General features: G+C 42.4%; 1 protein-coding gene and 1 long non-coding RNA gene across 2 annotated transcripts; one reads left to right on the forward strand and one right to left on the reverse strand.

Moving 5' to 3' along the window:
• Positions 1–596: 596 nt before the first annotated feature.
• SH3BGR (SH3 domain binding glutamate rich protein) lies at positions 597–25,807 on the reverse strand. Its single transcript, XM_021527477.3, has 7 exons — positions 25,557–25,807; positions 20,352–20,537; positions 14,080–14,160; positions 7,404–7,625; positions 4,289–4,318; positions 2,073–2,180; positions 597–1,090 (listed from the first exon to the last, which is right to left on the reverse strand). Exons 1-6 carry the CDS (start codon positions 25,599–25,601, stop codon positions 2,115–2,117), a joined length of 630 nt encoding a protein of 209 aa, XP_021383152.3. The 5' UTR covers positions 25,602–25,807; the 3' UTR covers positions 597–1,090; positions 2,073–2,114.
• Positions 5,486–12,972, forward strand: LOC116184253 (uncharacterized). The gene is made up of 3 exons (XR_004149014.2): positions 5,486–5,564; positions 5,784–5,862; positions 12,791–12,972. It is a non-coding gene; the product is annotated as an uncharacterized LOC116184253 (long non-coding RNA).
• Positions 25,808–26,391: the final 584 nt, after the last annotated feature.

Genomic DNA, 26,391 nt, shown 5'->3' on the forward strand with positions numbered 1-26,391 from the left:
AACACAGCCAGGTTTGTACGGCTGCAAGGCCCTGCCATCCTGCTGACAGTGCGTTTCCCTGGGTCTTGGCCACTGCTGCACCTCGGGCTGATGATTTTGGAAGGACGTGGAGCTGCTGCAGAGAGCCCAGAGGAGGCTCCAGGATGAGCAGAGGGATGGAGCAGCTCTGCTGGCAGGAAAGGCTGGCACAGCTGGGATTGTTCACCTGCACAGGAGAAGCTTTGGGCTGAGCTCAGGGTGGCCTGGCAGGGCCTGGAGGAGCCCCAGGAAAGCTGGAGAGAGACAATTTCCAGAGGATGGAGGGACAGGACTCCGGGAATGGCTTCACACTGACAGAGAGTAGGGTTAGATGGGATATTGAGAAGAAATTCTTTATTGTGAGAGGCCCTGGCAGAGGCTGTCCAGAGAAGCTGTGGCTGCCGCATCCCTGGAAGTGTCCAAGGCCAGGTTGGATGGAGCTCTGAGCAACCTCAGATAGAGGAAACTGGATGATCTTTAAGGTCCATTCCATGATTCTATGATTCCATGACTTTGTCCCTAAGAATGGAGAAAACATCTGCACACAGAGTGAAATGACTGCTTTTGCAGACAAAAGAGCAGATACAACAGAAAACACATTTATTTAAACTGCTGCACAATGGGAACCTCAATCATTTTCAAATGCCAGCTGAGGGAGAAGTGACTCACATGGCTTGTGTGCAGGAAGCCTCTTTTGCAGTTTTCAGTGCTGAATTTCTTTTCCTCTGAAGACATCAGTGGTGTGAGTGCAGTTGGCTGCTGAGTGGCAGCAGCGTGCTTGGCAGTGCTTGGACATAGAGAGAGACATGGTTCCTGCCCTGGAGAGCTCACAATCTAAATGTGACATGGACAAAACTATCCCAACACAAAACAATTGACTGAAATACCATCTGTCAGACGAGATCCATTTTAAAAAGCAACTGGAATACCAAATATATATATAAAGGTTACAGGTGGGACAGAGTGGTAGCTGTGTCCTCTTTGTGTTTTTATGTTCATACAGGCACAAAAGGTGCTTTGCTTGGGAAAGGGATTTTCTTTTCTTTGGTGGGGTGGCTCCAGCTGGTGCTTCCTGAACAAAACCAAAGAAAAATAAATTAGAATTCAGCATTTCTTTGATGTTACAGATCTGAACTCTGGACAATGCTGTGATTAATTAATTCCCATGCAGCAGATGAACCCAGATTTGGCAGAGGCAGCATGAAAGAAGTGATGGATTTCCTGCCCTGTCGAGGTGCTGGGAAATCTCACCTGCACCTACTTGGTGAAACTTTTGGCAGCTACCTCAGAGTCTGAGGAATCCAGCCCAGGACAAGTTGGATGGGACTTGAAGAAACCTGGGATAGTGGAAGTCGTCCCTGCCCATGGCAGGGGGTTGGAACTGGGTCATCTTTAGAGTCCTTTCCAACCCAAACCATTCCATGAGTCTGTGGACCCTAGGAACAGCACGTTGTGTTTGTGATCAGGAGCAAGTCCCATCCCCCAAAGGAAAACCTCCTGGAAATTCCAACTCTCTTGTAAGTTTGAATTTCTCTGCAGTAAGTGACTGTCTGATCTGCATTTCAGTGCAGGGGAGAAGGAACAGAGGAAGGAGAAAAGCTGAAAATTAAAATTCAAAAGTACAGGCTGACAGAAACTGGAGCAATGCTGGTGTGCTCACACACATATACTGGACAAACTGCCTTCCAGGTGCTTCCTCTTTTGTGGTTTTAAATTTGGCCTATTCTCAGTAATTTTATACTGAGTCATATTTCTTGTCAGGCTCCTCTCTCTTACCAGTATTTTAAGTTTTCATCTAAATTTAAGAGAGGAATTCATGTAAGATATAGAGCTCCTAAAAGCTGCAGTACAATCAGCAACTGAGTAAGAGAAAAGAGGGAATAATTCTTATTCCATGTGAAAAACAAGCTACAACAGTTAAATCTACTTTTGAGTTATCAGCTGGGTACTTTGTGTGTGGACACTTTGCCTGTCCACAACAATGATTACACAAATTGCAAGTTTATGTTACTTTAAGGGTATTTAGAAACTGTGCTTGATGTCCCAATACTTACCTGAAAACCTGTTCAAGAAATATTGTGTCATAGGGAACTGTACTAAGACTCTTCTTGCTCCTCCACCTCTTCCTTTTCTTCTCCCTCTCCCTGCTTTTCTTCTTCTTCCTTTTTTTTTTTTAAAGAAAATATTTGTAGTTACCGTATAGGAATTGAAAGAAAAAATAAACAGTCTTGAAATGCAAAGCTCTGCTTTTACAACTGTTCTATTTCTAGTAAATGCAATATTCTTTGAGATTCAAAAACAGAGTTAATGTATAGAGTTTTCATCTCAACATGGCAGGGCTTTATTTTGTGGGGTTTATAAGCACATGCTGGAATATAAGAACCCTCTTCTTAGTGAGGTTAGAACATGTGGTTAAGCTGCAAATAGGTGCTCAAAATCAAAATGAGAATATGAAATACATGTGAATATGACAAAAAGTTTAGTATTTTTAATTATACACTTTCCTGAAGCAGTAAACCACTAAAGATTCATGGCACAGGAACTAGACTCCTGAATGATCTAAAAATTACCTAGAATTTACCTATCCCTAAAGTTCTTATTTCTGTCTTTTATGCAGGAGAAATGACACAATTGAAAAACAACAGCCCTTTGCTTCAGTCAGCAGTTATCTGAAAGCTTGAATTTATGTGACACAGACAACAATCTCTGCTTATTCACTTTCTAGAGTAAATGAAACTCTACTCTGAAAAACAGCTGGAATTGCTTTGTGGGCTCTTCTGCTCCTCTTCCAGCCATCTCTTGCCCAAAGGCACTGCCACGTGTGAAAATCAGCTTTATTTCAATCTGCCACCCCTTCACAAACTGCTTGGACTGCTAAAGTGACGTGAATTTCTTCCTGGCATAATCAAATAACCAATCAAAGAATCAATAATGAGCCTTCAGTCAGGACTGCAGGTCATACATGAGTAGCACAGATCTTTGTTTTCCCTCCCAGGCACCTCCTGTCTGTGCAGGAGCCACACCTGAGTTGCTGAAGTGAAATCCTGCTTAAATATCTGTTTGGGAATGGAGCTGATGGAATCAGATTCCTGGTTTCAAGTGTTTTTCAGGGAAAAAACATTGCACTAAAGAATCATTCTGTAAAGCCAGAAATGTAATACAAACATCTGTGGATTAGAAGTTCTTATGCCAAAGGAATATTGCCTCTCTGGACATTTTCCCCCAGGAAAGATGCTTTTTTTGTCTCATGAGAACTCTGACACAGGGCCAGGAGAACACACAGACTAGCCACATCTTTCAGGTATTACCAACTTCCATCCAAAATTCAAGTCAATTAACTTTTACAGGAAGAAAAATTTATTCTTTCTCTTACTTGAAGCATTAGTTAGGGGTGTCAGGGTAAAACTACCCAGGCTTGGTGGCCCTCAGCAGCCTCTCCAGGAACCTCTGCACTTTGCTCATGGGTCCAGGAGCTTTAGGGTCAGGAAACACATCCTGGGAGGAGCAGCTGAGGGAGCTGGGGAGGTTCAGGCTGGAGAAAAGGAGGTTCAGGGGGGACCTCATTGCTCTGCACAATCCCTGACAGGAGGGGCAGGGAGGGGGGGTTGAGTTCTGCTGCCAATGAAAGGACAAAGGAAATGGCTTTAAATTGCATCAGAAGAGGTTCAGATTGGAGATTAGAAAATTTCCCTGGCAGAGTGGTCAGGCCTTGGGATGAGCTGCCCAGGGAGGTTTGGAGTCACTGGAATTGTCCCAGAGGAGTCTGGATGTGGCCTTGGGGACAGGGTTTGGGTGATGCTGGTGGGGCTGGGTGGGACTGAATGATCCTGAAGGTTTGGGCAAAGCAGAAAAGTCTTTGAGGATTTGCACTTGGGTGTTACAAATTCTCATGAGGGAAGTAACTCCTTTACAGGCAGAACTGCCTAAATTGTCAGAATTAGTCTTTCACCCTGAAAATACAATCACAGCATGGTGTCAGTCATGATTATAAAAGATGGACTTGGCATGGGAGTCCTTGGCAAATTTTATTGAAGACTCTGTGACAGACAATTTCCCTTCCATTTACACCTTTTAATGATTAAAGGCCCATCTTTGTTCCCAACCAATAACACCATAATAGGACCAATCATTATCTCTAGCAGAATATGACTGTGGTGAGTTTACTTTCATGAATAAGAATTTACCAGCTTTTGAGTGAAGCAAAAGGACAGAAAAGGAATTAAATACACACAAACAAAAGATGATAATAAAATATCCAGGTGTACTATACCCCTGTTGCTGCATGTTCTTCCTTGCCTTCCTACCAAAGAGATACAAAAGAAAATGTTAGAAAGATAAATTAAAGAAAGAATATCAGAAATGAGACAGGGTAAACACAGCAGAAGTTAAACACTGAATTAAGGAAAATTCTGTGGAATTCATTGGATTCATTTGGAGATAATGTCCTCCAAATTAACTCACAAAGCACATTCAAGCACATTAACTTCTATGTTGGAAAAGAATATAAAATCATTAAATTGAGTTTCCTTTTCCTCACTTACTTCCAATCAAAACTGCTTCATTGGCAAGCAAAGATTTGGAGTTGGGTTTTGTTTCCCTGATTAGGTAGAGTTCTTGTGGGTTTTTTTTGTAAATAGCTCATCTATAAAATGAAAGTATAATCAGAATTATAGAGTCTTATCTATGCTATATATCATCATTCAGAATCTGGCTTGTGATTCTGTTAAGTGTTGTAGGCTGCAACAGATGCCTTGGCTCAACAGGGAATAAAAAATAATACAAGCTGGTTTTAGACTGTAGACTGAGCAGAAGTGATGAGAAAGATAAAAAAGAGAAAAAAAAAGTACAGAGTGAATAGAATTTAATGTTAAATCCTAATCTGGCTGTTGGGGGAAAGAGCTGATCCTACACAAAATCCCAAAGACAAGAGGCAAATGTCACAGTGCCACACAGAAGGCAGAGGGGTTGATTTGAGTTCTCATGGAATGACTTAGGGGAGTGAGTTGTAGTGCCAGGGTTTAAATATGGCTTGGGGAATTGCTGAGACACGATACAGACTTGCATTATAATATGATTTTTGAACATGTTTCTAAAATAATTTTGCCCTGAAGGAAGCCTAATCTGTACTGAAAACTGATTTAACTGGGACACCACTTAAAAAACACTCAAACCTCCAAGCCTAAATCTGAAGTCAAAATCAGACAGAAAAACTACAGAAAATGTATTACCAGCACATGGAATGACCAGCAAGGTCCATGTGAGCTGGAGCTCAGTCTTCTCTTCAAGAAACTCAAAACCAAAGAGACAGAAAAAGCAGGAAGGGGAGGCACTGCATCCATGCAGACAAAAACCTGGAGTTTCTGGATTTCTGCATCTCCCAGCAAGAGCAGAAGAAGCTGGAGAGAGCTGCAACCTCCACACTGAACATGTCCTGCTACTGAGCACTGGAGGAGCCTCCTGAAACCTGGACCCTCCCTGCAGCCCCAGGGCTGAGACAGCCCCACTTGGTTCTGGTTTCTGTCCTCTGCTCACTGGCAAAGGCTGAGGTAACTTCCAGAATTTCTCACATTCCTCCTGCAAAGTCCCTGGAGAAAAACTGGCTTGGCTACACCCCACAAATGGGAATCATTTTGGAGGTGGTTTGGAGCAGTGCTAAATAAGGCCAACATTTCAGTACTAAATTCCCACTGGTATATTAATTCAGCCATGGAACATAAAACTGCCATCTTTCAAATGTTTATGTTGAAAATATCTCTATCCTTTAGGGCTTAACATCCAGTGGAGGTACTCTGATGGCAACCTGGCAGTCTTTGGGTGTATTTGCTTTCATCAAACCCTGCTCAGGTAAGGAAATGGTATTTTTACTTTCTTTTATAAGCAAAAATTGAGATACAGAGACAAAAGGTGGGGTTCATCTCGCTGTAGCTGCCTCAGAGTTGCTCTTCTCATCTAACCCTGTGCTCTGTGTGCTGTCTGTAGTGAGTGAGAATAGCAGAATTCCTACAGAATGATTCATGCCATCCCAACAGAAGTGATAATTGGGGTGAACTGTAGCAAGGCAGGCAGATGCCACAGCACTGAAGTGATTTGTCCTGGGTGACATGGAAAGTGGGTGGTGGAACAGGGCAAAAAGTGTTTTCTGTGCTCTCTCCTCTGCCTCTCCCCTCCCTGAAAAACTGCAGAGAAATCTGTTTTCCACTTTTAACTCCAGTCTTTTCTGTGAGAAGTGGAGCAAGGTTCTGGTTGTACAGGAGTGGTGCTGCATGATGTCAGTGCAAAACCTCTCCTGCACAGCTGCCTGACACATTTGCAGACAAATTCCAACATTCTGCTCTCATCTGAAAAACATTAAAGCAGAATGCCAGCCAGAAGGGCAAGGCACCCAAGCCAGGCAGCAGTTTTGGCTCCTCTTATGAGCCAAAAAAAAGGAGTTTGATGGCACTCACCTGCCAGCTGAAAATCATAGCAACATGAAAAGTGCTTGGATATAATTTTCCTTAAGGAGAAATTCAGTTCCCATTGAGGACTGTCTCTCCTCATCACTGTTTTGAAATTATAAGTGGGACTTCCCAGTGGCTGAGGATGTGTAAAAGGGGCTTTTCCAGCCCAACAGTGACCAGATCAGTCACTATTAAAAAGGGCAGTGGGGAAAGGCCTACAGAGAGGTTTTCCTCTGGAGAAACATTGCAGCTAGATGAAAAGAAAAAAAAAAACATAAAACAACCAAACTCCATTTGTTCTGATCTTTGATGTACGAGATGATGCATTTGGGCTGGATATTCTCCAGGGACCATCTGATCTCCAAAACCAGAAGAACCTGACAATCTGACTCCCTGGGAAGAGTCAGCATCCAAATAAACCCGTCCTTAAAGGACAACCTGAGCTGCAGTTTGAGATCTGTAGTACCAGAGCAGGAGAAGAAGGAAGGAAAACATTGGCCTCCCTTTCTGCACTGCCCAGGGGATTCTGCACGGCCTGGAGAAGTCAAATCTGTCAGATCTGCAGGAAACATTTACAGGCAGATTTATGAGCACTGCACATGCTGGCCATTGAGAGCAGCAATTTGGTTTTTCAGGCAGGACTCAGATGTCTAGTCCTAAATTACCCTCCATAACTAGACTCTGGTTCCCAATGGCCATCAAGATAAAATAAAAAGCTTGTGGTAACAAAGGGCAAAAGGCAGCTGCTGTTACTCAAGAATCAGAACAAAGTTCCCTGGAGTTTTATCTAAGTTTGATATCACCCTGATATAAAAAATAAAAACACATCCAAAAGACACTCTGCAATCAGTCACCCTGGGGCACACCAGGAGGGCTTCTGGGTTTATGTTCCATATGCTTAGCACAGGTAAAACCCTCAGATCACAAAGAGAAAGGAAAAATTACCTGTTGACCTTCTGGTGGTGTCTGGCCAGATTGAGCCTCTTCAGGAGCTCCTTCATCTGCCTTGTCTTCTGCGTGTGCCTCAGTTTCATTTGTGGCATCAGATTTTTCATCCTTGGAATCAGATTTATCTTCTGCTGCTTCTGGTTTCTCCTCTGTGGCATCAGACTTCTCCTCTGTGGCATCATCAGACTTCTCCCCTGTGGCATCAGACTTTTCAGTCTCCTGGCAGTAAAAGCAAAGTCATGGTAAGCTTCAGGACACAAAATCAACAACTCATTTCTATAAAATTCTTGATTTTCTTATTTTGGGAAGGTGTTTTTCTATTTTTGCTTCAGCTCTCAAATGAAAATACCCCCTTTTAGGGTGTATTTCTCCTGTGAAAAGAACACTTGCTGGCATGTTGACCAGGTGGGATTTGTGTGGGGAAAACATGAATTCAAGCACTTCTTAGCATAGCAGATTCCCTAACCTTCCTCTGAAAGTTCAATAGAAGCCAAAGTTCACCCTGATGGCACATTTGAGTTTCAGGGGAAAAAACCTTTTTCCACCAGCATGAATTCCAATTAAAATCCTCCAGAAGCTCCAGGAAAACAGAGATAATAAAGGATTTCACATTTAGTCTCTTAACTTTCTTGCTTAAAACCATCAGGAAACTCTTCCCACATCAATCACTCAAGTCCATTTATTCCAGCACCGTCACCAAGCACCTCCTGGGAAGTTCTTTATTTGACAAATATCCTGGTGTCCTTTCAGCCAGGTGGCTCTGAAAGGTCACAGTGGCTCCCACACTGTGTCAGATAAAAGGAGTTCTTGAGTGGCACAGCAGTAATATGATGAAATGCAAGAGCAGGAAGTGCAAAGTCACCTTATTTGAGACAAGCAGTTCTGGGTCAGACATTAGAAAGTGATTTTTCTATTGCACTTTAGGAGCTTGTTAGTTAATGATTATCAAGGAAGAAAAAGATGGATGTGTTTAAATTAGCATGGGGTAACTGAGCCATGAGGGTGATGTGAGAGTGAAACGGGTAAAAAATGTGATCCTGGGGTGCATGAGGTGAGGCAAAGCCTCCTGTGGATTGCTCTGTGCCATCCCGGTCACTCAGGCTCAAGAAGGAGAAACTCAGACTGGAGCAGGTGCAGAGAGGGCTCCAGGAGCATCTGAGGGAGTGGAGAGCCTGTTTTATGAAAGGGGGACAAAAAAAGCTTCATTGCTTTAATCCACTGAAAGTGATGCTGAGAGGGGACGTGATGGCACTCCCAAAATAGACCAGAGTAAACAGCAGACAGGGATAGGACAAGGAGGAGTGCTGAGGGAAATGCAAAATGAGTACAAATTGGCTGTGAAGAAAAATTCTAATCATCATCAGTGGGAGATTTCAGAAGTGGTCTGTAGCAGAGAAGCTGAGGTAAATGACCTTATTCATTAAAAGGAAATTTGATCCCTTCTGACAGGTGTTATGTGGGGTGGGTTCCTCTGGCACTCAGGGGAGGTCCTGTCCTGTGTCATCCTGAGCCCCACACGCTTTGGGAAGAGCAGCACATCCCTGAGAGGAGACAAACTCTTCCCCATCCCTGGGACCAAGCCCTTACAACTCAGCCACCTGCTTGCTCTGGGGTCTGCTGCTTTTCCATCATTTCATTTGTCCCTACAGTTAAAGAGAAGCCCTCAGTCATGTCCCCCTGTCCTTTAAACTTGACAAGTCCTCCTCCAGTGTCCTCAGGATGATTTCCTCAGCCAGTGCTCTTACTCTGCAGAACAGGGCATGTCTGGCTGGCTTTTATCCCCAGAGCTGACTGGGATCTTTGTCCCAGGATGTGCTGTGGGACGTAAGAGATGTCCTCCTGCTGACAAGCTCTGCTGGATGGGGACAGAAATGATAGAAAGGAGCTTAGGAATGTCAGGAAGCAGATATCACAGCAGTTTGATGGCTTTGCTGAAGCTTGGTGCTCTTTTGGCAATTTCCTCCCGAGTTGTGGAAATTCAGTTTTACATCCGAGTTACTTGCAGTGAAAAGAGAGTGGGCACAAAGGTCCCCAAGTTCTCCTTCCTCTGGAAGTGGAGAGGAGCTGATCAAAATGAAAGCTTTAAAAAGCAAAACGTTCCTACATCACAACACTTTCACACTCTGTCACACAGCTGCACAAGTGTTTGTGCCAGCACGTGGGGGATGCTCGGGGAGAGGAATGAGCAGCTGGGAGGGAGCAGAAGGAGCCAGAGGAAGGAGGAGGGAGAAAAGACAATTTCTTTTTCTGGCAGTATCATCTCATTTCAAGTGCACATAAAACTGTGGGCTCATTGCACTCTGATACTGGTGCCGTTGTTATTAAAACAGATCTACAGACACATTTGTTTGGCTTGGTTTATTGTTTACTTTTCTCCCAGAAGCCAAAAAATATTTGAAGATTGAAATATGTAGTAACACAAACATACATTGAAATTGTCTTGTGTAACATTGTGTTAATACATTATTTTCTTAAGGAAATGGCAACTTCTTACAGATACTTTCTCTGCAGAAGTTCCTCAAATGAAAAGGATAATGTTAATGAAGATTAAATTAATAGAATCACTGACTGTGATTTGGGTTGGAAGGAGCCTTAAAGATCCTCTCATTCCAACCTCCTTGCCATGGGCAGGGACACCCTCCAACAGACCTGGGTTGCTCAGAGCTCCATCCAACCTGGTCTTGAAATTGGTTAAATACTTATTTCCAGCACAAATATTAACATTTCATTAAAAACCATACACTCAGTATTTTTGGCTGGGACATAAAATGCATAAGAACCACAGAAAGCATCCTAATTAAAATGACCCAGTTGTGTGAATCCATCTCAGCTGAATCACATACTTATATCATAAGACACAAAAAAGGGTTGCAGCTGAAAGAACTAAACTCTAGAAGCAGCATATCAGCCAGAACACACACACACACAGTTCTTGTTAATTATATGGAGAACTCTGACATTCAGAATATCATTGCCACACTGGTTCTCCATAGAAACACAGAATTCAACTTTCAACGAATTCAAAATGAAGTATAGTTTCTGAAGATTGGCTGACAGGTCATTTTCTCTTTAAATAAAGTGCACATAGCACAAATTTGTAATTCAAAGCAGATTTTGGAGAAGCCTTCTTCAGCTAACTTAAGCTTCAGTATCTACAGACCTGGGGATATCAAGTTTCTGGATATTAGGATCAAAAATAGTGGCATTAAGGCTTCAAGTATGCACAATATTTGAAAACAGACCTTCAAATCACATAAATCAGAGTTCACTGAGTGAGACTAAGCATAGAAGTGGTGCCAACTTTAAAAAAATATACCCAACTTGTGAGGCAGCTGAGACTGACACACTTGACCCCAAACATAAAAACTACACCAATCATAGCTCAGATCTACACGTGTATCCTATTGGGATAGCACCACTCAGACCACTAATTCAAGATTAAACAGGACCTCTCAGAAATCTGAGTGATTTGAGTGATCTTTGGGTCAGGCACAGCTGCCCTTAAATCCCAGCCTGCCCTGAACTGTGTTTGGGACTATTCTAGAGCAGCTATTCCTTCAGGTAAGGAGGAATTTGGTATTAATAGATTAAATTACTTATTAACACAAGCACTACGTCTGCTGCTTCTCTCAGCCACAGAAAACTGTTCTGCTCAGCCCTGCTAAATCATGCTCTGGAGAACACAAAAACCATTGTGGTCAGGAGGGAACAGGAGAGAGGATGATGGGAGCTAACAGACCCTTGCTGAAGCACCACAAATATGGATTTGTTTCCTGTAAAGTCACTGAATTTTATGGGCACGTTGCACCCTTTAAGGCAATAGATGTCATCCTTGGTATGATAAAATCACAGAATCAGAGAATCACTGAATTACTTGGGTTGAAAGGGACCTGAAAGATCATCATGTTCCAGCCTGGGCAGGGACACCTTCCACTACCCCAGGTTGCTCAGAGCTCCATCCAACCTGGCCATGGACATTTCCAGGGATCCAGGAGCAGCCACATCATCTCTGGGAGACCTTTTCTAGTGCATCACTACCCACCACTTGCACTATTAGGAAGGAATTCCTTCCTAATGTCTAATCTAATCTTCCTCTCTTCAATCTGAAGCCATTCCCTGTGCCCTGTCCCTCCATCCCTGGAAATTGTCTCTCTCCAGCTTTCCTGGGGCTCCTCCAGGCCCTGCCAGGCCACCCTGAGCTCAGCCCAAAGCTTCTCCTGTGCAGGTGAACAATCCCAGCTGTGCCAGCCTTTCCTGCCAGCAGAGCTGCTCCATCCCTCTGCTCATCCTGGAGCCTCCCCTGGGCTCTCTGCAGCAGCTCCAGCTCCTCCTGGGCTGGGGCAGGGCTGGATGAAGCACTCTAATATATAGAATATACTAATATACAGAAACAACAGAACAAGAGAATCTGCAGAACTCAATGTGCATTTTGCACTCAGCAATGGCAATGAATTGACAATAAATTTAACTATAAGTATTTTGTTGGGAAGTTATAATTTGTTGAGGGAGCCCCAAAAGGTTCATTTGATTCCTTAGGTGGAAGGAAATAAGCTCAAAACAGTCCTGGATGCTGTTGGATTGTGCTGTGAAACAGGATCATGGAAGAACTTCTCTAGTCTTGGTGCAGTATGAGACAAATAGATGGATGGAAAAAGAAATAGAATGGTTTAAGACAAGTGTATCAAACAGGTATCAGCTTCATATTAATCTTTGTCATGTCTCAGCATGGTAAAAATCTTTCATGGGAAAATGCTTACTGCCTTGTGGTGATTCCATGCTTTTTCGTTTGCTTCTTCATTCCAGAAAAGAAAAAACTCAAAACCCACACAATTTTTTAAGAAAGGATTAATAGGAAACCTCGTCATATGTGTCACCATCACCATCTCTTCCACACCTGACTTATAATTCCAGATTTATGCTGCTGGGAATCAGCGTCACGAGCATCCATTGTGCTTATCTTTGGTGGAGTTGGCAGAGAATGAGGGGGAAGCAGAGGCAGAGGCAGAGCAGGAGAGTTCTTTGCTTGACAAAGCACAGGCAGTGAAGATGCTGAGAAAAACCCCTGCAAGAAGTGTGTCTGTCTCTCACAAACAGGAGTAGACTCTGAAAGGGAGACTATCAGAATTCCACATTTAACAGGGACTTTACAAACGCTCTCACTGATTTGCACTCTCTGGCCTGAAGCCACTACCAAGGCAGCAGTTAATCACTGTGAACAAGATTTGCCTGCTACCAATGGCACTGACAAACAAATCTGCCCAGCAGAATGTACCAAACATATTATTTTCAACATTTCCAAGGTTGTCACGAAGCAGGAACTGTAATAGCCTCTGCTGACAGCTGGGAACAAATGAATTCTAAAAAATTGTTACTTTGCTTCACAGATATGGAATCTACCAGGACCTTGCATGAAGAAGCAGATAATCTGAGGAGTGGAAAGGTGGAAAAATGCAATTTTCTTTATCTCACTGATTCTCCACATATCTTTTATAATGACTATAATATGTAATACCTGCAGTCCTTTAAGCCTTTCATGGCTTTGTGGATGTTAATTAAATGAATTCTCACAAGACCCTTGTGAGGTAGGCAAGTCATTTTTATTTCCCTGGGTGGGAGATGGCACAGCTAAAGCAGAAAGTTTAAATCACTCTCCTTATCAAGCAGGGAGTCTGTGGCAAAGACATTTATAACAACTGGGACATTTAAAGCACACCCCTGAGTGTGTTTTCAGCTGTGGCTCTCAAAGCACTTAGCAGAGACTCCTTTATTTTCCCCCTCTGCTTTTACAGAAGAGGATAAAGAAATATTTCCAATAGTGTTTCACTCAAAGGTGCTGCAGAGATGGACAAAAGGCAGAGCTCCTGCTCCAAGGCACTTCCTCAGCCAGGTCACCACAATGCAGCAGAGTTCTCCTGTCGCTCTGCCTCATCACTCTCTTGATTAATTTCTTTTGTTGGCTCACCCACGTTAAAGATGGCAGCATTTTATGAGCTCAGGATAGCAGAGCTGTAACAGTCTCAGATAGAAAACTTCTAATTAGAAGAAGATTCCAATAAAGACAAAAACACATTGGTTTCTGTAAAAACAACGTAAGGTAAAAACGGGGGAAATAAACCCGAAATAAAATGTTTTTTCTTTTGCCAGAAATGCATTAGAGCATTGTCAAAATGTGATGGAGAACCACAGGCAGGCTTGCCACAGGGACTTGGTGAGGGGCTGGGTGAGCCTTTTTCTCCTCCAGGCAGAGGGAATGTTCCAGGGTGCCAGTGAAGGATGGGATGGCTCTGATCCCAGCCCTGTGCAGGGAGCAGGACTAGCCCTGTCCAACGTGGTCAGGAACAAGGGAAGGCTTCTTGTAACCAACAACACCTAGAAATTGTGTGAGAGTCTGCATGGTTCAAAAGCTGAACATAATAATACACTGCTTTGTGTCAACAACAACAAACCCATCAGGAGCCATGGTAACGAGCCTGCAGTGAAAGAAGGCAACAAAGAATTGTTTTCTAGTATTTACTGAACCAGCCACTTTTCCTATCCCTAAGAACACTTTGCTGCTCCAACATCTAACATATTGCTTGCCACTGCCTCTTATGTGACATGCTGAGTCACTGCCTATGTTCATCTTTTATTAAAATCAAATAAATGATCCCCATGGAAGGACAGAAGTGCATACCTTTGTGCCTGGAGGAGGAGCAAGGCCCAGGAACGAATAAATAATATTTTCTTCCTTAGCAGAGAAAAAGGATTCAAAATCCTAAGAAAGGAACAAACAAACAACAGAGAATTGGTAACAAAAATCAAACAAAAAGAATAGGAGGAAGAAATCAGCCCGAGCAAATCTTACATAGATGAGAATGACCATGCATTTGTACAATTGTCTTCATTATCCAGGCCCCAGGAAGAAAACACAGATAAAGGGAGTTTCACACAGAGTGGCAAAATGAAGAAATGAACAAATCTCTCCAGAGACTTACACTTTAATTATATCCCATCAATGGCAGAATCAGGTAAAATTAAGTGTCTCATTTTAACGTGCCTCAGCTGTACACTCCAAGGCAAAGCTATTCCCTTTAAATTTTAAAATAAAACTTGCTGTGAGAAAGGGCACAAAATAGGCCCTCAAAACCCTGGAACTTCTTTATGGTAAATAAAAGACAACAGTCAACATGATAGCTCAAATGAAATGGTAACAAGGAAACTTCATTTTAGAGAAAGGCAGTCTGGTTAGAAAATGATGTTGTTTTCAGACAAACTTAGGAAAGGGTTATGCTGTTCTGTCTGATATCCATGTACCAACCAAAATGTCTTGTGCACTGGTGAAATTAAATTATAAATCATTCCACTGAGTGCCTGTTTTCAGTGGAAATGGAACTGAGAAGACCAGGGATGCCTCCTATCCCCAGCTACAGCTTACATGCTCTTTCACCTGTACAACACTCGTACCAATTAAGGAAGTTTGCAATCACTGTTGTTGTCACCGGGAACTTCACAGCTCACATCTTGCACAGGTAAAAAGCAACAAATATTTAAGTTCCAGCAGAATCTCCAGTCAGAAGTGACTGGCCCAGAATCACAGCCAGCTCTGAGACAGGGGACTGAACATGTCCTGCTGAGTCCCACACTACTGCCTTGATCATGTAATCATCCTTCCTCTAATCCCAAATAACTCCAAGAATAGAAGCCTGTAAATAATAAGGTGCTGAATCATCCTTGAGGCTTGTTTGTAAAGCTGGGTTAGGACCTGAGTTGTTTTATTGAACTGTTTGACATTTCCAGAGCACAAATTATCAGAAAGGCTGGAGTGGATGGTTTTGAAGTCACTTTAGTGCCAACAAGAATGGAATTGATGACATTTCAGTGCAGTTTGGAAGAACTTTAGGGACAGGACGAATGGCAGCCCATTTCTCTGATTTATCTGAGGGTCAGATTGGCTTTCACACAGTCACACCCAGTGGGAACTGCTCCTCTGGCAGAAGCCCTGGAGAACATTTTGCTGCTGCTCCAGGCCACCCATTTCTCAGACCATCTTCTCATCCATGCCAGGCAGTGTCTGCATCTGGCTCATGGATTTAGGATTTAGGATTTTAGGATCATGGATTTTTTTTTTTTTTAGCAAACAAGAAAATGAGGATTTTCTGCAATTTGAAGGGCTGGAATTTGACATGGCAATGCAAACACAGGAAATTTGTGCCCTCCTGCACACCACATACTCAGAGCAGCCTGAGCAAACCATGGCATGACATGGCAAAAGCTGGGGAACAAAGAGAAGACAACAACAAGGAAAGGCCATGAAGTGGACTTGATATTTTATATATCTTTTTGAGGAAAAGTAGGCCATGGCAAGTGCACTAAAATTCTCCAGAAATACAAAGCCTTGTAGGTAACCAGACCTGAGGACACAAATAAAATATGTGAATGACCCACTTCTTTATCAGAAGGGGATATAATCTTCTGTGATATCAGGGGCTCCTTGGCAACAGGGAGTGTGCAATCCTACAGTAAATTGAAGGTCACTTATTTCCTCACACTGAGGAGGAAGTTATTGTGTATTAAATAAGAGATAAAAGAATGACTGCAGTGATCATGGAATAGTTTTTTAAAGTGTATTTGCACCCATGATTTACTAATAGTGACTTGTTCACATCTCCATTTGCTGAATGACTAAAGATAAACGTTCCCAAGGCAGGCAGTAAGAAAAATAAGCAGGGACAATTTACTTCAGGTAAGCAATTATATTTTATCTGTATGAAAAGACATAAATGGTCTATGTGGTGCAATTTGTCAATGGGACATCAGCAGAAAATTCTTCCCCCAGTTCTAGGCACAGCACCAGGTCAGAGCACACAGAGAGAGCATGGAAACACCATCCTTGGAGTCTTTTGGAATTCAGATGGTCAAAGCCCTAGGCAGCATAAGCTAACTTTAAAACTACCCTGCTCTGAGTAGCAGGCTGGACTACAAACCTCCAAAGGTTCCTATATTTCCATAAATTTTACTTTAGTTGTTACATAAATTATAGAATCATAACATGGCCTGAGTTGGAACAGGATCATAAAGATCGTCTCATTCCAGCCTGGGCAGGGACACCTTCCAATGTCCCAGGTTTCTCCAAGCCCCAGTGTCCAACCTGGCCTTGGGCACTGCCAGGGAGGCAGGGAGGGCAGCCAAAACTTCTCAGGACAACCTATGCCAGGGCCTTATCACACTCACAAGGAAGGATTTTATCTTAATATCTAATCTAACCTAACTCTTTATTCCTTCATTTTAAGGTCATTCCCTGTGCCCTGTCCCTCCATGCCCTGGAAATTGTCTCTCTCCAGCTTTCCTGGGGCTCCTCCAGGCCCTGCCAGGCCACCCTGAGCTCAGCCCAAAGCTTCTCCTGTGCAGGTGAACAATCCCAGCTGTGCCAGCCTTTCCTGCCAGCAGAGCTGCTCCATCCCTCTGCTCATCCTGGAGCCTCCTCTGGGCTCTCTGCAGCAGCTCCAGCTCCTCCTGGGCTGGGACAGGGCTGGGGCAGCTCTGCAGGTGGGATCTCACCTGAGCACAGGGACAAAATCCCCCTCTCACCTCTGCCCACGCTGCTTTGGATGCAGTTCAGGACACAGTTGTTTTCTGGGCTGTAAATACACATTCCAACATCAAATAAAAATCTTACCAAATAATTCAGAGATGTTTTTTTAAGTACATACAATGGTACTTTATTCTACAGATCTCAGTTTACAGAAGAAAGCAGATATTTCAGCTTACAAAGAAAAAACAGAAGTTTACATTTCCTTTCTTCCCTAGTTTTCTAAGGGTTTTTGTTAAGCAAAAGACAAGAGCAACAGAGTGCTCAATATATTTAGCAAGTGACACAGATACAGACGTCTGTCTAGACATGAGCAAAGAAGCAGCTTAAGAAAAAGATCAAATAAGGATGTAATTGCCAGCACTGATGGATTAGAATGGATACTTGAAATTGGTGCTGTAACCAGGCATACAAAATGAATCAATTTCTAATCTATTTCTTCAAGTGGCAATACCAAAAATCTGGGAGAAAAATAAGATCTAAGCTATTTTATCAGCTATTTTATAGTTTTAAGCTTCTCTGACCTCGTGGAAACGCTGCTCCCAGGCAGTGTATCTTTATAAAAATCCACATATAAGAAACCTCCACTTTAAAGTGCAAGCTGTGGAGTAGAGCAGCTCTTCATGGTCACCCAGAAAATGAAGATACAGAAAATGTATCAGCAGAAAAGCAGAAGTGCAGAGGGACTGGCTTAGCTTTCTTATTATGTCATTCTATTCTAGCACAAACAGAAGACTCCTCACCTGTTCCCCTTTCCTTTCCACCACTCCACAAATTTCACTGAACTGCAGAACAGGACATTAGACAAGGTCCCAAAGGATGATTCCTCCAAGGCAGGAATCATTGCATCACTCTGATCCACTGGTTCTGACCCACCTTTAATGAGATAATGAGCTGATCTCCTGAAAATGACATATTTTCTGATGTCTAATTTGAACTTTCTTTGATGCATTTTCTTCTCATACAGCTCATCCCACCTGCAGTGGATGCAGAGCAGAACATATTTTACAAAATCCTAGATAATTCAGGTGGGAAGAAACCTCAGGAGACCACCTAGACCAACCTCCAGCTCAAAGCAGGGTCAATACTGAATTCAGACCAATAATTCACTTTTTGCTGCAGCCCTTAAAATCGTTGAAAGTTGTCACGTCTCTCTCAAAACCCTCTTTCTCAGATTCAGAAAGGAAATATTTAATCTTGACTTTTTATCTCTCAGGCCATCATGATGTAATGTGTACATACGTGCACAGGTGTGAATTATGGCAACCAAACATTGATAAGAACAACTGATAAGACCATTGATAAGAAGGGAAATGTGGGTAAAGAGAGATCCCAGAAAGAATAGGGGGAAATGAAATGTTACAGATTTGATAGCAGGAAGGAGAAAGGGAAAATATCTTATAAAAAATGAAAGAGGTATAAAGAGCTTGACTTGTTTAGCTCAGCAAAATGAAGATTAATAGAGGATACAATTCCCATTTACAAATATATTGGATTGGGGCTGTTGAAGCTAAAGGGTGATTTGGGCATAGCAGGAAATGGGTATGAACTGCCTGCATTTAGCCAGACTACAAATTCAAAGGTTTTTAGGTGCCACAAGAGTGAGGCACTTAAAAACTGATGAGAGCAAAATATTTTAAAAGGACTTTCATAAATTCAAGATACTGCACTGGAGTCACACAGACCCTTGCAATCCTCAGGGATATCTTTAATAAAATGGCTGAGGCCGAAGGAGTGGGACACAGGGGAAGATGTATCAGATAAACATTAAAAACAAGCCTAAAACAAGTCTGAATTTTGGAGCAATGGCCGTGCAGGGAAGCAGAATGCAAATCCCCAGGGTTTCGTTGTAGAATATGTCACTTGGGAGGATTTTGCTGCAGTCTGGCAGCCCCTGGCCATGTTCTCAGCCCACATCACACTCCCTGTGCAGCTCCCTGGAGGCAGCTTCCCCTGGGGAGAAGGGTAAGGCTCATGCACTGATATGAATCTCATTACCTTATTTATTTGGAAATAATGATGCCATAAATTAGTCTTTGTTATGCATCCACTGGGATCATTAGCTCTGAGCTTTGAGAGCTGGTACATTAGAATTCTGGAGACTTTAGACTAATTGTAAATTTGATTCAGTTTTTAAATCAGTAGCTGCAACTCCTTTCCCCATGGAGGTGTTTTTTGAAAAGGACTATTTCTTCACTTGAATTTAATTCAAGATGTAGATTTTCTGGCTCCCTGAAATAGCTTCAGACACGCAGTAATAACTGTGTATTTATCATTTACTGTCAAGACTGACCAGTTGCAAACATTATAAGGCAATTATTCTTTAATTCCTTATAGAACTTCTCCAAGGAACATCAGAAATATTTATTGCAGCACTAGCTGCCACAAAACTCAGAGTAAGATATATCAAATTACACTTTTTATTGGTGCACATTGGATGCTGAAATGCACATGAACTCCAACACACCAACTTCTCTTTTAGGAATTCTATGAGAAAATGAGGAAACAGCTGCACTCCAATATTCATATTATGAACTTCTGCTCTGAGAGCACTGAAGTTAATTCTGAAAACTCAGTGGCATGAAAATATCTGTTCCCCCAGTAGAGGCTTGCAGGTGTTTGCACTGGATTTGTGCAGGAACTCCAAACCAGGATCACTGTGTGCCCTGTGTTCCAGAGCACTTTGCAGGCTCATTCCAGCCATCAGATCCCAGCACTCTCCAGACTGGGCATTTCCACCCAGACTATGAGGAAACAAAAGGTCTCAGATTATCTTTTTTGATTCACAGTCCTAATATTCATGCTGGCTTGTTATTACCTTTCTCTGCTTTGAACAAACTGTCTAAAGAGGAAGAACCTCTTATAAGCACATATGAAAATATAAAAGCATCTGATGAGTGCTACAGTTGCTGTTATGAAGAGCTGGATATTTATTGAATAAGAAATATAATGCCAATAATTCTAACCACATTCTAGAACTATTCCAGTAAACAAACATTCCTATTTATTTGTATAATATAATGGAAAAAGAAGATTCCTATTCCCAGCCTCTGGTACCTCAGATATCTACTTGATGTCCTTGAAGCCCAGATAAGTCCAAACAAATAAAATACCAACATTCTCCATCAATGAAACTGAAACTTCAAGAACTTTCTCTAGCCAGTTTTCCCTCCATGCATATTTTGCTCTCAAAAATAAATAATCTTCTGTTTCATTGCTTTTCTGTGCTTCAAAACTGTTTCCCGAGAAACGTTCATGCACAGTGAATCTCAAATTGTTTTAAAGAGTTAGTTTGACGCTTCCTATTAATGGGAAAAAGTCCCTTTCTGTGAGAAGCCACTCTCTAAAGAGAATTAAACTTCCAAACAGCTTCTTACCCCACAGTACCGCTCCTCGTTGAAGATCTGTGGAGGGAGGGGAATTCCATTCTGAGGCTTTTTTTCACCCGGGACATTCTCTCTCATCCATTTCCTGTTGTCCTCATCTCCTGCTATGTCCATCTGCTGAAAGTCAATCTTGTTGGCCTCTAAAAAGCCCACGACTTCTTGCTGTTTCTTTTTTATCTGGGTAGGAAAGAGGGAGCACAGCATTCCTTCTTTAAAATGAAAATGGTTTTCTATAAGCAACTGCTATTACAGGAACTCAGGCAAGTTTGTCAAGTTTACAGAATCTTTTAGGTTGAAAAGGAACCCAGGATCATCGAGTCCAACCTTAGGCCAATTGCCACCTTGTCACCCAGCCCAGAGTGCTGAGTACCACATCCAGTTATTCCTTGGACACCTCCAGGGATGGGGGCTCCAAACCTCCCTGGCAGCCTGTTCCAACTTTTGACAACCCTTTCCATGAAAAAAAATTCTTTCTGAAGGCTGGAAGTTCCTGAAGTGGGATTCACTTCTCCAGTAGCCCTCAAACTTTTTGAAGCCGTGATTCAACCTTTTCTGTCACCACCCAGAGTGCTGCCACTGCATCCCTCCCACCACACACCCACCCCCCAGCTTCTTTCTTTCCTCCCTGGATGCAGTGACAACTCCAGCTAAGAAATGAAGCTCAGCAGGAAGCTTCCTCCTGTCTTCCCAGATCTGGGAATGTGGTGTACACATCCTTGAGGTGATCTTGCCTGAAGTGAGTAAAGGTCAGAAAATGTACATATTTTCCTCAGCATGTTACAGCCTCCTTCTTCCTCCCAGTCACAAGTGGCATTCAGCTTTCTGTGAGCTACATTTCCCTTGTCTCTGATCTTTAATGTTAGGCATAATAAATTTCACAGAATCAGAATCACACAGTAGTTGGGATTGGAAGGGATCTTCCAGTCCAGCTCCTCTGCTAAGGCAGGGTCACCTGGAGCAGGTGACACAGGAAAGTGTCCAGGTAGGTTTGGAATGTCTCCAGAGAAGGAGACTCCTTGTTCTCCTTGGGCAGCTGTTCCAGGCCTCTGCCACCCCCAGTGTAAAAAAGTTATTTGTCTCATGTAGAGGTGGAACTTCTTGTGGTTATTTTATGGCCACTGCTCCATGTGATATAATATATAAAGATGAGTTAAGGCTCAAGAAAATCCAGCACAGCTGAGCTCCTGTGCTTAAATAAATCCCCAATTACAGAATGACATTCCAGTTGGACTACGAAGAACATGTTAAGTACAAATAAAGCTTGTTGCACACAGCTTCTGTGACACTTAAAATTCACTCATGACCCTTTTATTCCCTATGATGATGGTTCTGTGCAGGCATTGAGCTTATAACCCATCCCTTTACTCTGAAAATGCAACACTCACTGTATTTCCCTACTAAACGAATGCTGCTCCTGAGCAGCTTTTAAAGAACTTGCCACCAGACGTAGCTGGAATGAGGCATCAAGGTAATTTTTATATCTTGTGATTTGAAACCATGTCCTCCAGTTGTCAGACATCTGAACACCTGAAATTAAAGTGACACCACACTAGTGTCACAAATCAGAGGGACAGGCAATGAGATGAGAAGTTAATCAGGGATTATGTATTTCCATAATCTAATAAAACAGAAGAGCTGAAGTAGAGTGATAGCCTATTATCCTGGAAAGATGAATTCTCATGAGCAGGGAAAAAAATTTCTTTTCCTTGTACAAACAAAGAAGCATCTATCTACACATATGCTTGCTTATAAAAATAACAAACATAAAATTCTGTACATTTTTGTGACAACAACAGAGGTTTGCAGTGAGCTAAAGAAAGTGTATCACTTTGAATGAAAACACTAATCCAAAGTGGTCAAAAGCAATGCAGTTGACAGAGTTCAAAGCTGCTTATTTCTATTCTTATTTTCTCTTTTTAAACAGAAAAAAATCTCATTACTGTCTATTTAGCTGCAGAGTTATTTGCACGACACATTCAGGCAGCAGAAAGGGTGGCTCAAGGGACATTTCACTGAAGATAATGTTTGTATAAATGGTTAATAAAATCTACACGGGCCAGCAGCAGGAGTAACATCACATGCTCTGAGAGCCAGGGCACTCAAGTGCTGTCAGCTGCAATTCCAGGGTCAGGAGATAGGGCTCCTGGAATAACTGCTGCTCCAGACAGACACTGCCTCTGAGGAGATAATGGAAATGGAGCCAGAGATTCTGTGCTCCCCTGCTTAGGAAAGCTGTCATTTTTAAACCTGGATTCATAATTTCTCTTCAGCTTGAGGATCATAGTGCTCAGGAGGGTCAGGCAACACCAGGCCCAAAAGCAAAATATTGTGTGAAAAAATTAATGCTGATGTAAAAATCAGTAAAATTTCATGGAATTATGCTGCTTAAGGAAAAGGCAAGGAGCTTCTGACTATGCCAATGAGATAAACAGAGCAGAAGATGTGCTGTGTCTTAGGGTTCACCATTATTGGGGTTTAGGCAGAGCAAAAGACTTGGGACACAACTGAGTGTGAAACCACAAAGCAAAGCTTTGCTGTGGGTGGCACTAAGTGGGCAACCAAAAAAATCTCTCCATGAAACAGCATTCACAGAAGGAAATGTAGGGTGTAACAACACAGAAGACATGCAAAGGTTTTCCCAGGATGGATGAGACTGCAGGATTTTGTTTATGTCCTCCTTTGTCTGGTGGCATGGGAAGAATTCAAATTGCTTGGGCACAGATTACTTGGAAAGTGGTGATGAGCAGGATATTATTTCAGCAATGCCAGTTTTTCTTTCAGCAAAGCTTGAGTTGCACCATCCCTAGCTAACAGTTCCTTAAAATAATAATTAAAAAAAAATAAATAATATCTAGATAAAGTGTAAGAATTGCCAGAGAGGTTGTGGACTTTGCATCCCTGGAAGTGTTCATAACATAACATAACAACAACATAATTTTTTTTATTATTTTCTCCAAGCCAAGCATTTAGTGCTATAAATAAGTATCTCCACTTCTGCCTGTTTTAATGAATAGTTCAATATCAGCTACGTCTAGAGAAGAAAGATAATAAAGCTGGAGATATTTAAAATAAATTTATGAAGCATCGAGGGGGAAAATACAGACTGCAGATTTGCTCCAGATCCACAGTGAATTATAACATTCCAGCATCTGATCCACAGCACCAGAATGTCATTGGGTTCACTGGATTCACTTGCACAAAGTATTTATTAAAGTGAAAAACAATTGCTGTGACTATGTAGTACATAAAATAGAGACTTTTTCTTTCTTTGCAAATGATCCTCTGCTGATTTACACCAGAGGCTGGCCCCATCTTAAACTGAATTCAAAATCAACACCTGGCACTTGATGGGACCAAATTTGAAGAGTTCACCAGTGATAATAGGACAATTTAATCTCCCAGTTTAAACTGTTTAGGGATAAAAGTAATTCCTTTCAGGAAAAGCTGTATATGCTTGATACAAAATTTCTGTTTAATAGGATTTTAGTGATATACTGAGATTTGTGCTTACTCCCTGTGTGGGTGAATTTTATTTTATATATACCAGAACTCATTAAAGGTTAATTGAAAGGATACCTTTCATCCATGTTCATCGGAAAATGTGGAAAACTACTCCAGGTGTACTTGGCATTGCAATTCAGAATCAATGATCTGAACACATGCTGGGATTGCTACAGATATACACACACCCAGCACACCAGAAAGGAGCAAATACAGAGGAATATTGCCCTGTGAAGATTCCAAAATTTTCTTTTGGAGTCTCCAGATCAAAACAGGTCAAACAGGAGCAAGAAGAGTGCACATGGCAATTTATAAAGCTACTTGAGCAGAGAATGTTTTATTACAAATTGTGAACTACCAAACCTGAAGTTCTCAACTTCCTCTTCTTTTATTTTTTTCCTTGTATCTGAGGTTTATTATTAAAAAAAGTTTAAAAGAATGCTAAATATCAATAATAATTTTAGAATGTAAGGCTTAGGAGCAGGCTGGTGAAAGAACTGCAAACTTCCTCAGCAGCATTCCAACTGGAACTTCAGTGAAAGAGCCTTGGCTTATTTCCTACAGATGAGGGTCCCATAAATGGGGGTGTTTTTTGGAGCTTTTCCACTCTGGAATCTTCTTAAAGAAATGCAGCTGGTGTCAGGGAGATAGAGATGTAGTTAGAGCTCTGTGCAAGCACCAGCCAGTTTGTTTAGCCGTGTCACTGAGAGGGAGGGAGGGAGGGAGTGCCAAGGGAAAACTGCAATCTGAGCTCATCTGGGAACTGGATATAAAAGGAAACAGTCCTTTCCCGGTTCCCACCTCCCACGGACTTCCAACCTCCCTACTATTCACATGCCCTTCCCTTCAGCTGATACTCTCTGCTGACAGCTACAGCAGTAGATCTCAATGCTAAAAATCATCAGTGTAGCATTTCAACAGACACACACACACCAAAAAAAAAAAAAAAGCCAACACAAAAAACCCAGCCCGACAAACAAACAAACAAATCCCCAAACCCCCAAATAAACGAACAAACAAAACCAAACAAAAACCCAAACAAAAAAGAAAACACCAAGTAAACAAAAAGCATCCCAAAATCCAGGAAAATTAAGGGGCTTGGGAAAGAAGTTTTTCTGCCTAACTTTATTCAGTCCCAGGTTCTTTCTTAGACAGAGTTCCCCCTTCACAGGAGCAGTGTCCTGAAGTCTCTTTTTAAAACAAACACTTTATTTTCTTCTGTAAACAGTCCAGTGTCGCTTTTGCACAAATGCAATACCCAGTGTTTCCTTCTTCAGGGTATCTATATTGCAAATACTTTCCCAAACAGCAGTAAATCTATGCAATGACAGGTCATTTAGATGTAAATGTAACTGTGGTAAAAGCTCGAAGGCAAGCCAGCCTGCACTGACAGGAATTCTCTACAACTTGAGCATTCCATGTCCTGGCATCCCCTCAATATCCCAAAATCCCACGCCCAGTCCCATGTCCTGGAACCCCCTCAATGTCCCACAACACCACACTGAGCTCCAAGTCCTGACAATCCCGACAATTATTTCAAGAATAAGGTGGTCAGGTCAGAATAAAACTAAGGTTTATTCCCAGTAAGAATTCCAGTGGGCTTTTTGCACGTGCAAACCCTTTCCTGGCATCTCCTGGGCTAATTCCCCAGCCTGATGCCAGCGGTAAGAGGAGGATGTTCAAGGAGTCACCTACCGCTGTAGACCCCGAAGATGTGGCGACGAAGACTTTGATCACCATGCTGGCAGCGCTGGCAGTGAATCAGCAGAGCAGCCCTGCTACCCAACGAGTCGATCCCCGGAGGAATCCAAATGTTCCACAGCTCCTGGGCTGAGCCGGGTGCTAAATGGATGCCCCCTCCTCCCCCCAGCAATCCGGCAGCTTTGCCCCGTCTCCCTCTCCCGGGGTCCCGGGTTTTCCCACTCCATTGGCTCTTGGATATTTTGGGACGAGGATTGGTCAGTAAGAGGAGCCAGAGCAAGGGGTTTGCACCTGCCCCTGGCCTTATTGCTTTAGATTGACAGGGTGGCAGCCCAAAAAAGGCAAGGGAGAGTAGTGCACCAATGAGACAGGGCTGGAGAAATATTTGGGAGAGGGGGAAGGGAGAACTGACAAGGGAGAAGGGACTGGGAGCTGGCAACTACGAGCTGGGGGCAATCCCAAAGCTGTCGAGTTGCATGGGAAAAATATTCTCCAGAAGGGTACAAGGCTTTGGAGTCGTAGCTGGAAATTTGAGGGGAAGGGGAAAGCAAGGGGAGCAAAGATGCAGCAGTAATTATAGCAGAGATCATATTGAAATAAGCCTTGGTGACAAACGCTCTCAGCTTTAAAGAATTCAGATCATCATCTACACTGCAGGGCTCAGGGACTTCCCTGACCTAAATATGTGTCTGATACTGCCTAATACTGATTTGCCTGACTTAATGTACCTAGAACCTATTTCTCCTCCTTTTCTCCTCCTTTTCTCCTCCTTTTTCCATCAAAGAAGATGTAAGAAAAGGTCCAGAATGCTCAGTAAAAAAATATTCCA

This window comes from Lonchura striata, chromosome 2 (genome assembly GCF_046129695.1).
Source record: "Lonchura striata isolate bLonStr1 chromosome 2, bLonStr1.mat, whole genome shotgun sequence".
Lineage (NCBI taxonomy): Eukaryota > Metazoa > Chordata > Aves > Passeriformes > Estrildidae > Lonchura > Lonchura striata.

Excerpts from the sequence above, each read along its gene's own strand:
- SH3BGR (XM_021527477.3), bottom strand. The coding sequence starts at position 25,601 with ATGGTGATCAAAGTCTTCGTCGCCACATCTTCGGGGTCTACAGCG. Across the intron at positions 7,626-14,079 it reads CTCCTCCTCCAGGCACAAAG|GAGACTGAAAAGTCTGATGC; the intron begins GTATGCACTTCT and ends TTTTACTGCCAG. Across the intron at positions 2,181-4,288 it reads AAGAACATGCAGCAACAGGG|GAAGAAGAAGAAAAGCAGGG; the intron begins GTATAGTACACC and ends AAAAAAAAAAAG.